The 16,604-nt window shown below is 45.5% G+C and overlaps 1 protein-coding gene across 1 annotated transcript in view; it reads left to right on the top strand.

The window, feature by feature from the left end:
- Positions 1-16,604, top strand: part of LOC115320902 (luciferin 4-monooxygenase-like) — a 65,087-nt gene that overhangs the window by 13,422 nt on the left and 35,061 nt on the right. The window contains exons 2-4 of the mRNA XM_042286991.1: positions 12,419-12,621; positions 14,469-14,637; positions 16,199-16,468. Coding sequence (XP_042142925.1) covers positions 12,419-12,621; positions 14,469-14,637; positions 16,199-16,468 — 642 coding nt within the window. The remainder of the gene's footprint in view (positions 1-12,418; positions 12,622-14,468; positions 14,638-16,198; positions 16,469-16,604) is intronic.

The following is a 16,604-nucleotide window of genomic DNA, read 5'->3' as shown; positions in this document are numbered from 1 at the left end:
AGCGTCCAGCCGAATTGAAACTTGTAGCCAAACTGAAGCTTCTAGCCGAATTGAAACTTGTAGCCAAACTGAAGCGTCTAGCCGAATCGAAACTTCTAGCCGAACTGAAGCGTCCAGCCAAATTGAAACTTCTAGCCGAATTGAGGCTTCAGCCGGATTGGGATGTAACCGATAGAAACGCGGATGTCCTTCCCGTTCACGTGTAGAGTGAAATCTTTCTCGTCGCGACGGGTAACCCAGTAGGGTCCGTTGTAAGGCGGCTGAAAAGGCGCGCAAACGGTGTCGTCGCGGAGGAAGGCGTGTGTGCACGTTGCCAGATCCTTAAAAACAAAAGGCGCAGGCTTGCAGTGATGCGCAACAGGTGACGGGCGGAGGGCGGCGATAGTGCGTCGGAGCCTGGTGACAAAATCGGTGGGGTCTAATGTGGCGATGGTGGATTGTGGGGCAGCAAGGAATTCCCCTGGTAGGCGAAGGGGTTCCCCGTAGACTATCTCTGCGGGTGTAGCTTGAATGTCCGGTTTGAAGGTGGCGCGAAGACCTAGGGTGACGGCTGGGATTGCTTCGAGCCAGGTTGAGTCGGGGTAACACATGATGGCTGCCTTGAATTGCGGGTGGAATCTCTCAATCATCCCATTGGCGCAAGCCTCAAGGATGGTAACTGGTGGTCCTCAAGCGCTCGAACCCGGTGGTGAGCCCGAAGAGCCTGAAGAGCTGCTGTTCGAACTGTCGTCCTTGGTCGGTTGTGACGCGGCGAGGGGAGCCGAAGCGGGAGATCCAACCGGTGAAGAAGGCCGATGCGGCGTCTTCCGCGGTGATTCTCTTGAGAGGCCATGCCTCAGGCCATCGAGTATATCGATCGATGGCGGTGAGGCAGTAGCAGTAAGGTCCGGCTCGCGGAAACGGGCCTACGATGTCAAGATGGACGTGTTGAAAACAACCAGAGGGCTGAGGAAATGCTCCCAGCGGTGAAGTGACATGACGGGTGATTTTGGCGCGTTGGCACTGAATGCAGGAGCTCGCCCAGTTGCAGCAGTCGCGCTGCATGAAGGGCCAGACGTAGCGGTCAGCCACAAGGCGTGAAGGAGCGCGGATTTCGGGATGGCTGAGGTGGTGTAGCTGGTGGAAAAGGCTACGGCGATAGGACGGGGGCACGTAGGGTCTGGGGTGTCCTGTCGACATGTCGCAGTAGATGGTTGTGGTCGACCCAGGAACGGGGACTTGTTGCAGCTGTAGCGAAAACCCACCTTTAAGGAGTTGCTGTAGTTCCGTGTCGGTTGTGTGAGCTTCGGCGAAAACATCAGCTGTTATTGGCGAAGGTCTGATAGCCGATACACGAGGAAGCGCGTTCGGTCTTGGGTGATGCGCGTCAGAGCGAACTGCGCCTCGACCTCTGCGAACCATACCTCAGGCGCGTCCGCCCAAAACGGCGGATGTTTGACGGCTACACGGCAGACGCCGAGTGGAGCAGCGTCCGAGATGACAGCTGCAGGGGTTCCGCCGCCTGCTGCGGTGCCGGTAGGCACGGGCGGTGTTGTGTTGGCGTTAGAAGGGCCCTGTTGCACGGGACCATCGAGTTGGTGCTGCTGTTCCCTTTAAATCAATTCCTGCTGGGTCCGAATATGCTCCTGGAGTAACTTCATCTGTTGTTGAAAGTCCTCCTGGTCGGCCATGGCGACGTGTTGTGTCCGTTTTCCGGGTCAGCAGATGTAGGATGCTGTGTCGTGGTGACGAGCGAATCCCAACATAGAAAAAGAACGGCGGTTTTATTGCCTCGGCGGCGGCGGTCGACGGACGTTCCTGTGCCCCTCGCGTCCCTGTGTAGCTCATGGACGTGCTTCCCCGAAGCAGACGACGACGAGCTGAGGGCTGCGCCAAAATGTTGGTGATTGTGCGTCGCTACATATTCAAATCATAAATTGCACGTACATTGTGCGGCGAGGGTCATTTACACGGTGTTTATTTGATTTATGGCTACGTGTAATAAACCATTAAATGTAATCAATCAGAGGGTGATTAAGTGCGACAAACATTGACCGGTGATAAAGTTGGTAAATATAAAACTCATGTAGCTTTATTTTCAGATGATATTCTTCGTAGGATTCGAGAGAGCAACGCCACATACATTCTCACCACACAAAGTGAGGCTAATAGGTTCATCAAAATGCTTGACATGCTCGATATAAAGGTACGCATACTTCGAAAAAAGCCGGGAATACGTCGTGCACTTTTAGGTTAGATCAACTACGTTTGGTTCAGGTGTTTGATAAGCAAACGATTCAAACGTTGAGTCATTTGTGTTTTTTTTTTTTGTTATCTCGTGTGGTTAGAAATTATTCTGATTTTCAGGGAAGTGTCTGATTTAGAACAGTTCTTCGGCTTAAATTTCGGTTTTTGTCTGGCAATTTAGGACTCAAAATGATAAAGCAAAAGGAAGGTATAACCGAACTTTGATAAAGAGAAGTTAATTTGGCTCCAAATTGGCCCCCCAAAAAAAAAGCATTTCGGTAAAATATTATGAGTCCCATCTGCGGCACGGAGAGGCCACTAGCCCACGACGCCATCTTGAAGAGTACCCTGTCCCTCATGCTAGCCTGTGCACATTTCAATGTTGCAATACTAACCACAATACGTTCGCGTTTTGTTGTGTAAAGTCAGGTGGAGATCGAATTGGTTGCCCAAATTCGGTAAAAAAACTCTATTTGTATTGTACTGCCATAATGTCCCGACTAAAAGTCAACCACACTCGAGGTGGCGACTACCCATTTCACGTAGAGATCCGCAATTGAGCTCGATACACTACATAAAGGGTTACTTTTGCGATTCAATAAAAGTGGGCGGCTATCGGTTTTAAATGTGGCTTTATTAGTGTGGGAGGTGTCATTTGCATATGTGCAAGATAGGTGAAACTATTGCCTCGCCTACCAAGTTTAAAGAGCTTATTATTTACAGCGTTCATACTGCTAAACATTGAAAAGTGAAGTTATAATATCTTGGTAATTAGAACGTGTGCTAATTGTTGTCCAAGGATTGATCGTTTTGGCAACTGCGTTCTACAAGGCGGGCAAACCTTGTTCGGCCGCGGTTAAAGCATATTAAATAATAAGTTACAAAAATTTCGTGCAACCGATCTTAAAGCATGTATAGTGTTTGTGTGTGCGGATGTTATACCCTGTGGCATAACTTAAAAATGTCCCAGGGGGAGTTACGATTCAATCATATTTGGCTTTTATATAATCAGTCTACACAGATCGTATGCTGACCCTGCCCAAGCAAATGGAAAGAAACACTGCTTTAAGAAAAAAACTGCGTCTAGAAATGAAACCTACCTGCTCTGTGTGCAGTCTGCAACCTGTTGTCGAGTTTAGCAGTCAGAAGACTTGCGAGTGCAGCGAATAGCAATCGGTGAACCAGAAGTCCTCAGATTGCCGACAAATGTGCACTGCGTGCTACGTAAGCTCGGGACGGATCGGGATTAGATTCTAGATCTGGCCCTGCAGGGGTATCTGAGAAAGCAGGTGTTTGGAGAGTGGCGTCTCCACGGACCCCGATCCCCGCAGGGGGCGCCTGCACCTTAGGTGCTAGGTGCTTGGTGAGTAGCGTCACCACGGACCCCAGCCACGTGGGCCACCATACCCGCACGCAGGGGGTACCTACTTTAGTAGGTGCTTGGTGAGTGGTGTCACTACAAACCCCGAGCCATGTGGGTTCGCCCACCCACGTCTGGCTGTGCGTGGCGTACCCGTGTCCGGGGAAAAGGGGACTCTGGTGGTTGATCTGAGCCCGGCGTATGTTTGGACCCTTTGGGGCCCTCCGGGCGAGGCAATACACCGCTTCCGCCCCTGCTTCTCGTAGACGGGTGTCCTGGCTTGGCCCGACCAGGATGATTCAGTCAGTCGCCTCTTCTACCCTCTTCTTCCTTCTTTCACTTTTCCTCCCACCTCTTTTTCTTTTCGTCTACACTCTCATCCCTCTTTTTTCACTTTCTTAGGCGGCAAGGGCCAACCTTGAGGGGAAACAGGTCCTGTCCCTGCAACCACACGGGGGTATAGTGCCCGGGCAGCACTGGTAGTGTAATTGTGTCAGCCAAGCCTTTCTTGCTATGACACATTACCTACCCCCTTGTTGGGCTCCGTGGTTGGCGGTGCACCCGGGCACTGAATTTCCTTCTCATCTGTATGGGTTCTAAGCTAAAACAAGCTGATCGGCCTCCTAAAAGAGTCCGCACCGAAGCCCTTTCAACGTTCCTAAACAAAGACGACTGAAACTCCAACGACTACTTCACCAGGTTTTTTGTACTGCATTCTGAGCACACTGCTAAACCACCGTCCAAGGTATCTCCTTTCATTGTTGCTAAGGTTCTCCAAAGCACACTAAGATCGTAATATAAAGCCAAGAAGCTCTTTTCAGGTGACCTTCTTGTGGAAGTATTCCAAATATTCCAGGCCACAGCTCTTCTGAACATCAAAACTATCCATGACTCCATGACATCAAGGCGACTGTGCCTCCTCACCACACACTCAACACCATCCGAGGTGTAATATCGGAGGATGATCTGGCTGACAGCTCCGAAGAAGAAATTATGGAGGGCCTGCAGGGGCTCAAGGTATTGTTGCCGCAAAACGTATAAAAATCTGACGGGATGGCGAGGAACGACCCACTAGGCACATCACTCTAACCTTCGAGAGAAGTACGCTGCCACCTTCAGTGAAAGCAGGCTACATCAATTGCAAAGTGCGGCCGTACATTCCAAATCCTCTCCACTGCTTCCGTTGCCAGCGCTACGGCCATGGCTCGCGCTCTTGCCGTGGTCGGGAGACCTATGCCAGATGCAGTGGCAAAGACCACCCTGCTGATGCTTGCAGAGGAGACTACAAGTGTGCCAACTGTGACGGTGACCACCCTGCATACTCAAGGGCTTGTGCCCAATTCAAGAAAGAAAAGGAAATTCTTGCACTCAAAGTGAAGGAGAGCGTTAGTTTCCAGGATGCGAAGCGTCGTCTCTCCACTTTTCAGAGAGGCTCTTTTGCCGAGGCGGTGTTCAGCAAGGGACCTGCACCGTCCAAGGCGAAAGTGGCGACCCAGGTGTCTTTTCCAGACCATGGGAAACCACTGCAGTCTCCTTTGCCCAGGTAGAAGATTTCTCTGCCTGGGCATTCACTTTCAGCTGTAAAAGCAGCTGACACACCCCGTGGTACAAAAAAACCCGAGGTGCCACTAAGGCGATGGAGGTGACTCCATCGTCCCTTCCTCCTGCGCCGTCCCCTCATGCAGGGGAGCGAGCCCCTCCCTCTGCATCTCTGGGGAGGGGTTTGCCGAGGAAGCAGCACGTTTCACGTGCGGTGGACGGCTCAAACGGGGCAGTGGGTCGGCCTGGTACGTCGACCGCCCCCTCAGCAGAGCAAGGCAGAGGCCGGGGGTTTCCCCCACGGTCGTCTGATTGCTCTCAGGCTCCTGGCAAGCTTGCCAAGAAAGCTCTGGATGCAGAGATGACAGCTGATGCTGGCAGCTCTTCTGCTCCAGAAACGGACCTAGATGAGATGGATTGGCAGAGCGTAAATTGAAATCAGAAGGGGAAAAAACCAATAGTTCCTCCAAAATGATTTTTTTTCCTTAGCCCTTTTTTGAATAGGGGTACTTCCATAAAGAATGACTGCAGTCATTCAGTGGAACTGTCGTGGCCTTTTCAGGAACTTTGACGATGTGGAGTTCCTCTTGGGGGAACATCGGCCAGAAGCCCTATGTCTGCAGGAAACTCATCTCAATGCAAGTCATACAAATTTGCTTAGGCGGTATTCCATTTTTAGAAAAGATAGAGACGATGCATCTGTTTCAGCAGGAGGGGTTGCAGTTATTGTTCCCAAACACATCCCCTGCTGTGCGATCGACTTAGACACTGGACTGGAGGCAGGGGCGGTGCGCCTCCTCCTTCACAATGTGGTCACTGTGTTTTCCTTGTACTTGCCTCCTTCTTTTGCTCTTACCTTAAGCGATTTTAATGATCTTTTACTGCAACTCCCGGAGCCCTTTCTTTAACTTGGAGACTTTAATTCCCACGGGGCAGTGATCACGTTGACGCCCGTGGTCGAATGATAGAATAAATTTTAACGTCTGATTCACTTTGCCTTTTTAACATGGGAGAACCAACCTATTTTAGCCAATCCTCATTATTATCCTTGTGTATTGATCTTTCCGTTGGTAGCGCTTTCATTTTTACTTCCTTTACACGGGTCGCAGATACTAACCCACATTAAAGCGATCACTTTCCAATTTTTTTTAAAAACAACCTTCCCCCAAAGTGCGTGCCGATGCGGACTGCCCGTTGGAAGTTTGAGAAAGCAGATTGGTCTGTTTTTACTGAGGCGACTCAGCTTGCATGTACATCGTTTGATAAAATATCGGTGGACCGAGTTACAGAACTTTTAAGTTAGTCTATTCTTCATGCAGCATCTCTTGCTATTCCTATGACCGCATCTGCCTCGGAGACCCAAGCCGTGGTGGAATGAAGAGTGTTCTGAATCGAGAAAAAAACAAAACAGAGCGTGGGGTATTTTTCGACGTTACCCCCACGCAGAGTAATCTCCTCACGTTTAAACATATGAAAGCTGGGGCAAGATTCATTCGCCGCCAATCTAAGCGAAAGAATTTCCAGGGGCACGCCTCATCAATTAATAGTACTGCAACTCTAAGAGAAGTCTGGGATAAAGTTCATCAGATCGAAAGGCGATACTATGCTTTCACAGTCCCGCTTCTCTCCCACAATGGGGTCTGTTCAGAGAGCCTAGAGGGTCAGGCCAATCTTCTTGGTCAGCATTTTGCTCGTGTATCAAATTCCGAAAACTCTTCCTCCACATTTCTTAGATACAAAGAGCGAGCGGAAGCGCATGCCGTGAAGACCTCAGGTGCTGTTCGTGAGGCTTACAATGAGCCTTTCACGCAGCAACGAACTCGAAATGGTCCTTCGCTCAACAAAGCCGTCAGCTCCTGGACCTGATGGTATCCACTACTGGATGCTTACGAACCTTCACCCTTCTACACTACTCCTTATTCTATACCTCTTCTATCGTGTCTGGCAAGAGGGCAGATTCCCACTGGCATGGCAGGTAGCCACAGTCGTACCACTTCTGAAACCCGGGAAGGATGCTTCCTCCGCATCCAGCTACCGTCCAATTACCCTCACCAGTTGCCTAAGCAAGACATTTGAACGCATTATTATTAAAAGGCTCATGTACCTTTTAGAAAAAGAAAACATTTTAGATAAGAATCAATGCGGGTTCCGTTCCTGCCATTCCACAATTGACCATTTGGTGCGCCTTGAAACTACAATTCGTGAAGCTTTTGTTAATAAACAAAACTGCTTATCAGTGCTTTTTTGACTTGGAGAAGGCATACGACACAGCATGGCGCTATGGAATTCTTCGTGACTTGTATGAAGTAGGGGTACGTGGGAGTTTGCTTGCTATCATAAAGAGCTATCTATCTGAGCGAACCTCTTTTATGAAGTTGGGCGCTGCTCTCTCCAGAGAATTTGTTCAGGAGACTGGAGTTCTGCAAGGCGCTGTCTTGAGTGTTATTCTTTTTATAGTCAACATGAACTCAATAGCCCGGTCTATGCCTCCATCTGTGCAATATTCTCTTTATGTGGACGATCTCCAGATATCCGTTTCATCGTGCAATATTTCCATTTGTGAACGTAGACTCCAAGTTGCAATCAACAACCTCTTGAAATGGGCACACGAAAATGGGTTTAGGTTTTCTCCTGATAAGACAGGGTGTGTCTGCTACTCTCGGAAAAGGGGAATCTCCGTAGAGCCTTCTTTACGAATGCACCAGACTACCATCCCGGTAAAGAAGGAGCGTTTCTGGGTCTTATTTTCGACCGTCAACTCTCCTTCATATCTCACATGAAGAATCTGAAAATAAAATGTGACAAATCACTAACCTCCTTAAAGTTCTGTCCCACAAGACATGGGGCTCTGATCGTCTATGTATTTTACAAATTTATCGCTCTGTGATTCGCTCACGTCTGGACTACGGCAGCTTTGTATACGGATCTACTAGGCAATCAGCTCTTAATGCACTGAACCCCATTCATCACCAGGGACTTCGTTTAGCAATCGGAGCCTTCAGAACGTCACCTGTGCTCAGTCTCTTTGCTGAGGGAAATGAGATGTCTCTTGACAGCCGGCTATTATCCTCGGGATTTATGTACTCGTTAAGGATACGATCAGTCACTCAGCATCCAGCCCGGGAGGCTGTGGAGGGCACTAAATATCAGAAGACATTCGAAAACAAGCCTAGCTTTATACCTTTATTTGCGATGAGAAACAGGAATTTGGCAGAGTCTATTGGGGTAGGTTGTAAGCTCCCAGTTGATACAGTTGCAAGGACGGTGGCACCATGGGATTTTTACTGCGTACGCTGTGATTTTTTATTAACAAAGTTCAATAAGAAGGATACCCCAACTGAGGTCATGCGACAAGAATTTTTCGAACTCCACAAGGAACACGATTCTCATTCCCACTACTACACAGACGTCACAAAAACTGAATCATTTGTTGGCTGTGCCATGATTGGCCCTTTAGTAAGAAGTGTTCGTAGGCTTAATTTGTCCGCTACTGTTTTCACTGCTGAACTGCATGGCCTTCTGCTTGCAGTAGATCATATCATCCAAACAAGTAACTCTCGGTCAGTTATATATACCGATTCGCTGAGTGCTTTACGGGCTCTGACATCGCTTTAAGCTCCAAAGCATGCCCTCGTTGTTTTATTACAAAACGAAATAGTAGCAGCAACCAGGAAAGAATGTAATGTTCTATTCTGCTGGGTACCGAGCCATGTCGGAATCCCAAGGAACGAAGAGGTAGATCGTGCTGCGTGCACTTCTGGCTCCCGTGCTGTAGACATTAGTAGCATACCATACAGAGATTACTGTGCCCTAATTAAATACCATGTTAAAGCCCAGTGGCAAGCAGAATGGAGCCTACAGGTGTCAAACAAACTGCACAGGATTAAGCCTTTTCTTAGTGAGTGGCATAGTGCTAGGCACAGAGACAGGTTTTATGAGGTAGTCCTTTGTCGACTACGGATAGGACACACGCGGCTCACGCACGGACACCTCTTACGTGGGGAGGACCCTCTTGAATGTGAACATCGCCAGGAACCGCTAAGTGTCTCACATATCCTTGCAGAATGTCCTGCGTATGAAGAAAAACGCCTCCACTACTTTTTCCAACTGCAATAAGAGCATGTTTCTTTACACCTATGTCTGTTACTTGGAAATGAGCCACTACTCCCACCCTTCCAATTTTTTAAGTTTTTAAAAAGTGTTGATCTTTTACGCAAATTGTAGCATTATTTATAATGCGAGGTGCTACTCTTAATTTATACATTTTGCAAATTACCAGCTCTTAAAGCTCTTTCTTCTCCAAAATCGTCTTCCGCAATAGTATCATTTCTTGGCGCATCATAGCCTTAGTACCTTTTGCGCCACAAAACCCCAATCTACTACTACTACTACTACTCTAGATCTGGGTTTTCCAAACGTTATGGCTCAGGAGCCGGATTAGGTGTATGTCGCACTAGCGAGGGCCAAAAATAGGCAAGTGAATATAAACAAGAAAAAAACGCTTAATAGGACGACCTATATACAAATTTAAATTAAGGAAATCAAAATATATATCCCCATGCTAAAAGATTAAAAATAATCTAAGGTGTATTATTAGGAAACCTACATGCTAATATCAAGACTTGAGAGTAATGTAGTCCAAGATATAACATGATTTAATATCTGCCTATAGTCGGCTGCAAGCTAAGAAAAAACCGGAAATGCCTCTCAGAGGAAAATGTAATCCTACGCCGAGAAACGCCAGCCAATCGTTTTCATGACGTCACAATTCCGTGGACCAATCGCGATCCTTTTGAAAAAAAAAAAAAGCTCAACATGGCTGCTGGCCTTAGCAACGCGACGCTAGTTTCTCGTGACAATTATTCTGCTTTTTTGCACCGTGTTTTACGTGCCCGAGGTTACGCCACGAAATCTTAATGGTATCGGCTTGCGTTTGCAGCAGTTTTTCCGCGACAACATGAGAATCCAGCGACGCTATCGCCAACGAAAATTTTGAAGCGGGCGCAAGGCTTAGCACTGCTGAGAGCTGGAAGACGGTATGTTAGACAGTATCTTGGACAGAAAATGAATTGGGAAGACGGTACATTGTACATGACTTTCTTTATTTACTAAACAGCTATTTCGTTGACAAAAACGTATTCTAACTTATTTAAATGTCCTGAATGAATTAAATAAATATTGTAGTAGTTTAAGACACGTTTCCTGGAGGAAGAAAAAGCAACGTTGCTAGCGAACTACTTTCTCGACGGTGGAGGCACTTCAGATGGGCGCAATGCGCTTGTGGGTGGAGCTAAAAGATTGTTCTTAGCTTGCAACCGACTATGATTATGATATTTTGCAATATTCGTAGCCCAGAAAACATTTACCGAGCATAAATTAAAGCGCATTGGAAGATGGGCATATTTGGAGAATGCCAAATACTGATAAGAGTGAATCGACTGATGATGAAAATAGGAGATACTTATGACACGGGTCACTGGGCACATTATACATGGGAACGCATAATAATCTTAACATAGTTACACAGACATCAAACGGGAACCAAGAGAGGAAATGCCGGGGATAATAATGTGAAATAAATATGGCACAAAGCTACCGGAGGAATAAGAACCAGAATGAATACGAAGCATTTGGTAAGCGTCGATGGGCCGTTTATTTACTGGCGTTTTTTTTTTTTTTGCGCCAGCGGGCCTACTGGAAAAAGGACGTGGGCCGGGCGTCGCTGTAACCATGGCGGCCAGCCGCGGGCAGGTGGGAAGGCCTCCACGGGTCCGATAAAGCCCCCGGGCCGGACTTGGAGACCCTCGCTCTAAAATAACAGTATGATGCAACAACAAGCTTTGAGATCTCGTAGTCACGATCTCTCACTTACCTTTTACAACAAGGTGGCTGCGAGCGCATCACCGAAAAACATAAAGGGCGTTGAAGGAACGAATCAACTTTTACCTTTAAAAAATTAATAGTACCACTTGCTCTGTTGTTCTTTCTCCGAGCAAAAAAGAAAAAAGAAAAGTCAAATTGTGCCAGCGAGATAAAGAAACAGCAGTTTTATTCAACACACGACCTCGTCACAAAACCACGAAACCCGTATTGAGGCAACGTACACATACCGGGTGCAACTTTCAAGATGGCGTCCGCTGCCCAGTTTAGCCAGCCAGATCTAGCTTTCCCCCTTCCCATTGTTGTGAGAAGTTGTGAGTAGGGTGTATAAGTGCGAGTGTTAAGCTTCGGTGCCTGGTGGTTCGGTCATCACCTTATTTTTGTGGGCCTCGACTCCCGAGGAAAGGCCACAGCTCATCCTTACTTTTGGTTCAGTTTTTACCTAAAAACTTTGTCCCTAATTTGTCAAACAACTGCCAGAATTTGCTTTAACCGTTGGCTGTTCGCTTGGTACCTGGCATCTTTGGCATATCTCTGACACTTGGGCAGTTATATGACAAATCTGAAAAAGGTAATAGAAAAGACAAAGAAAATTACTATCGCACTGGCTGAGGCCTTGAAGCAAAAGCTTAATGTACCAGAGTTAGGGCACTAGGACTGTCAAAGTTTGGCAAGGTTAGGCGGTCCTCTGGAACTCAGCCTGCGGTGGAAAAGCGCCATTGAGATTAACGGCTACGAAGATTTCGCGCCTACACGTTTTAACTTGTCTAGCAATTACGCTAAACTTTTACTCAGTTTTTTTTTTGCGTTCGAAATATTGCAAAATACCCGACATTTTGAATTAAAATTGAAGTGATTAATATTTTCAGACAGAAATATTCCCATACTTTATTAAAAATAATTTCCATTGCATAGTACAAGCCGGTACCAAGCATCATTTATTATAAATGTTTTTTTATCATAAAATAATTGGAATTATTAGTTGTTAAAAAAAGAAACAACAAAAACGATTCGCGGAGCTAAAGTAAAAGCTTCGAAACTTGCGAAATAATAAGAAATAAACGTCCTTCGGTTGCCTTAGGGCCTTATTATATAATCTGCACGACTTTAGTCAGGTACTCTGCGTCGAAAAAGGAGAGTTGATTTTTAGTGACTTCTCAACATAAATTTAGTTAGTGGAGCTCTATAATCTTTTTTTTTTTTTTTTAATTACAGGGGAAGTATTCTTTTGACACTAATTAAACTGTTCAACCTTTGAAGCTATACAAGGAGGGGGGGGAGGGTTATGAGTGAACCATATGTGCATATTTGCCAGACTAATTTTGATTCATTCATTCTTGTGGGAATGTTTTCCATCCAACAGTGACTAATCTTTCGGGATTTCATGATTACGTACATGCTTCGTGCTTCCAGGGTTGCTTTACTACAGGAACTGCACCAGGATTTGTTTCAGTGACGGAATTCAAGAAGTTGGATGAAAACAGTTACGAGGAGTTTGTGGTGGAGAACGTGAAAGACGAAGTGGCTGTGCTGGGTTACTCATCCGGAACAACCGGTATCCCGAAGGCCATTGAACTTACGCATATGAGCCTGATGCCCAGTTTACCTTGCCCCGGGTTGGTTCTGTACTTCATTTCGCCTGAAGTTTAGACGCAGCCCACGCTCCGGTCTTATATGACCAATCGGACATCGTCAAAAAGCACCATGATGGTGTTCGTCAGACTTATGTATGTGCTACTATCATTGAATCAATCATAAACAGAAAAGGCCCAGTGACGCGATTTTGCAATGTTTGATTGGCGCGATGACCTCGTAGCATGTGTTGCGTCTCGACTCACGCTGAAACCCAGTTTAGAACGTTCGCCAATGCGTTCTCGGCAAAGTTTACATTAAACTTTATTGGCATTATTTGTAACAATAAATTATTAATAACTATGAGTTCGTTTTTACAGGAACCGTTTTCTGTATCAGGAAGAGCGTACCACCCCAGCTAAATTCCGACCTCATGTCGCACTGATCTCATTTTTTTTCTCGAAAACAATCGACGAATGGAACAGAGTGCCTAACGATTTAGTTTTGGAATTTTTTTTAAAGCAGTGTCTTACATATTTTTTAGGTTGTTTGATGCATGATGTTTTTTTAGATCCCGGTTGTATTCGATTATGTTTTTTATATTTCAGGTGTTTGATAGATAATTACCTTGTTATATTAGGTGACTTCATAGAAAATATATTTTTTTATTACAGTAATGCTTTTACAAATACATGGCTTGCACTGACGTCACACCGCACACTTTCGACTACCATGTAAGAGGAGGAGAGAGAGGCTGCTTTTGTGAGAATTTTGAGTGACGGGCTAATCTTCCATGTTCCTCTAAGAGGAGTATAGCGACGTCTGTGCAAATCCGGGAGGCACCAAAAAGGATCCTGTTAAGAGGGGAGTTCCTTCTTTCTCTCGTCTCTGGTGGTCATCGAAGCGCTCGTTGAATGGTGTCACGTGCAAGACATGGATACATATTTCTAGACTAGTTTTATTTGTTTAAGTATGTTGGTTATATTGCACTGAAGTTTTATGAATGTTTCTGTTTTTTTTTTTTTTTTTGTAATAACCGCACCCCCGCTATATTCTGTTGCAGGTTAAGAGGACAAAGTCCTACCGGAAAATCCTTCACTGCTTCCACTCTTGCAAGCACACGCAGGAGTCAAGGCGAGAAGGAAGGCGAGTCCACTTGCCTCCTCTCCTACGTACGCTCTGCTCAAGAGGAAGGAGATAGGTTTCCCGGGAGGGTCTTGTCCTTCTTTTCCTAACCTGCAACAGAGTTCTAGAACCTCACAGCGAGGCAGGTTTCTTTCTAAACAATCAAATAATGGCATAACCGTCATGGTCTTTATCACAAAAGCCGGTGTACATACCGACAAACACATACGCTATCCAATCCAGACATTAGATCACAAGAACTGCCCCAAACCTACTACTATTTGTGTGCGGTATGGTTTTCATGTTCCTAAATGCGATCGCGCCGAGAAATGGTGTAACGTCCCTTCTACATTGCAGAAGTTCTTTTGTTTTTTTTTATTAATTTTTTTAGACTGATCTGTTGTCTCTAGGACCTGCAAACTTCTGTTTTTTTCAATATAGCGCCAATTCCTTTTGCGATCATAAATGCATAGTAGTAGACCCTTTTCGAGAGTGCGCGCCACCGCCTGTTCGCCGTTGTTAGCGCATATACTCTGAGCTTGTATTGGGCACAAGCGCTGTGTCAGCGCTACGCGAGGACTTAATTCAATCCCTCGCATCATGTGCCCAAGGCATGTTGACCACCAATGTTGCTCGATGAAATTTTGAAAGGAGTAAATTATATCCCGTTTAAAATGTACGTTTGGTGTTCGTTGAAAGAATTATAGTAATAGTAGTCGTCTTGCAAAGGCAATTAATTATACTTTTTATTTCTTGAAATTTTAAGGCTTCATAACCTCTACAATGACCAAGATATTGTTGTTTTCCGGGTGCCTATTACGTCGTCTTCTGGGTATCGGACTTTCCTGCGAACATGGGCATCTGGAACGACGATTGTTCTATTACCGAAAACAGCCAGCACAACAGAAGTCCTAGACGCCATCACGAAGAACAAGGTATGTTATGCTCATCATCTCCAATGCTAATATGTTCATTAAACATGGTTACATTATCACATCCCGACTCTGCAGGCCTCTCGATTTCTCTTTCATATCGCTAAAGGGTTGTGTAATGCAGATTTGTTGGTATGGACCATTGTCAAACATTTATGATATTGTCTGACATAGCGCATTTGTTTATGCTTGCAAGCAGAGTTAATAAATGCATTATAGAATGTCGGTCACGTATTTGTTTATGTTATGCACAAATACTATGTTGTGCACACCGCCTTTAAAAGATTACGTATATGTTATGCTTTATTGTCCCAGACCTGTTTGGGTCTGCAATCAAGCAACGGTAAAAATAGACGAAAACAATATTTGAGTGCTAAATTGTCTGGCCGTTTGTTTGCTGTTAGAGCATAGTCATTTAATCTAATAAGAAAAAAAAACAAGAGCAGTTTGTACAGTGCTTTCCTGTCCAATGAAAGTCTGCTGTGCACAACACTCAAATCAGAAGAACGTGGTCAGGCGAGCTTTCGATAAATAGGCTCATGAGTTATGACAACTCATAATTCTGGATTAGTATGGGCGTGCCCGTCAGGAGCATCCTGAAAAGAGACGACACAAGCCTTATACGTAGAAAAACTGAGGGTGAGGAGAAGATGAGATCACGTGGGGATGCCGAAGCACCGAGCTTTGACTGGTCGGATTAGTGGGTAGACGCAGAGGCTAGCTGCCTTTGTCTCTGCTCACTGTTCAGAACACGTTGAAACACGGGCGACCGGCGCCCGACGTTCGAACGTGAGACACTGAGCGAGGAACAGACGATCGCACTTGTTCCGTCTAATTGGATGAACAGGGTGGGCAGAGACGAATGCAGCCAGCCTTGGCGTCTACCCACTAACCTTTCCAATCACAGCTCGGCGCTTTGACGTCTCCGAGCAATATAATCTCCTCCATTCTCTCAGCCTCTCTCGGTATGCGGAGAGTTTGTCGTCGTCTTCTTGTGCAAGAGTTTCGGTAATTTCAGAACGACGCCGAGCTCTGAGTGGCTCTTTGTTTAAAATATGGTGGGTAGATATCAATTCTAGGTGCATTGTGGTCTACTCACTACTTTTTTATGAATCAGGTAATAAGAGTTTGGCGATCCGACGTCATCACAACCCCTGAGCAAGAAGGTGAGGAACATGCGCTCCCCATATCTTAGGTGAAATACCGCAACGAAGGCTACAGAGTACAGTGCTAATAGTTTTCAAATAAGGTGCTCTCGAGCCATCACAAGTCGTAAATATTTAGTGTTGTTTCGTAGGGATAATTTTAGATTTGATATGTGTGTCTCAGAGAATTCACATTTGATATAATTGTAGTACACCCAACCTCGGAACAATCCATGAAATACACATACCCTTCTTGCTTTTATTGTATTCTGTGTTTAGTGTTATATTATAAAACACTGTACATCAATTTCAGTCAATATATTAATTTCAGTCCATACGGCTTCTGCTACCATAAAAAAAAAAACTAACTTGAAGTTATGAGTTTCATTCTTTCCGCCATTACTTTGATATTTGTGCAGGCAACAGCAGTGTTGGGGAATTCGACCATGATGTTGGAGCTCGCCAAGAAGATTCAGGAAAAAGGCATCCGATTGGATTCTGTCAAGAAAGTTTTTTTAGGTGGTACAACTGCCACGTATGAGACTATGAGACAAATAGAGCAGTCGTTTGATCTGGCAATAATCAGGAACGTTTATGGAAGTACAGAAACTGGCGAAATTTGTACGCCCCCAATGGATGCATCAAAGTGGTACGGCATTGGATTTCCAGCTCCAAATGTGCAAATTAAGGTAAGAGTGAACTATTTCTTAGTTTTCGCCATTTCTTACAAATAGAGAGTTTAAAATATTTTATTTTCTCTGGGATCTCGCAGGTATCTCAAAGCCAAATGGGCTCAGTAACATCAAAATAAAAGTGAATACAATA

The sequence above is a fragment of the Ixodes scapularis genome, unplaced genomic scaffold, assembly GCF_016920785.2.
Source record: "Ixodes scapularis isolate PalLabHiFi unplaced genomic scaffold, ASM1692078v2 PGA_scaffold8__174_contigs__length_109621045, whole genome shotgun sequence".
NCBI classification, from domain to species: Eukaryota; Metazoa; Arthropoda; class Arachnida; order Ixodida; family Ixodidae; genus Ixodes; species Ixodes scapularis.
The sequence above is the reverse complement of the archived record's forward strand: the minus strand, read 5'-3'. Positions and strand labels throughout refer to the sequence as shown.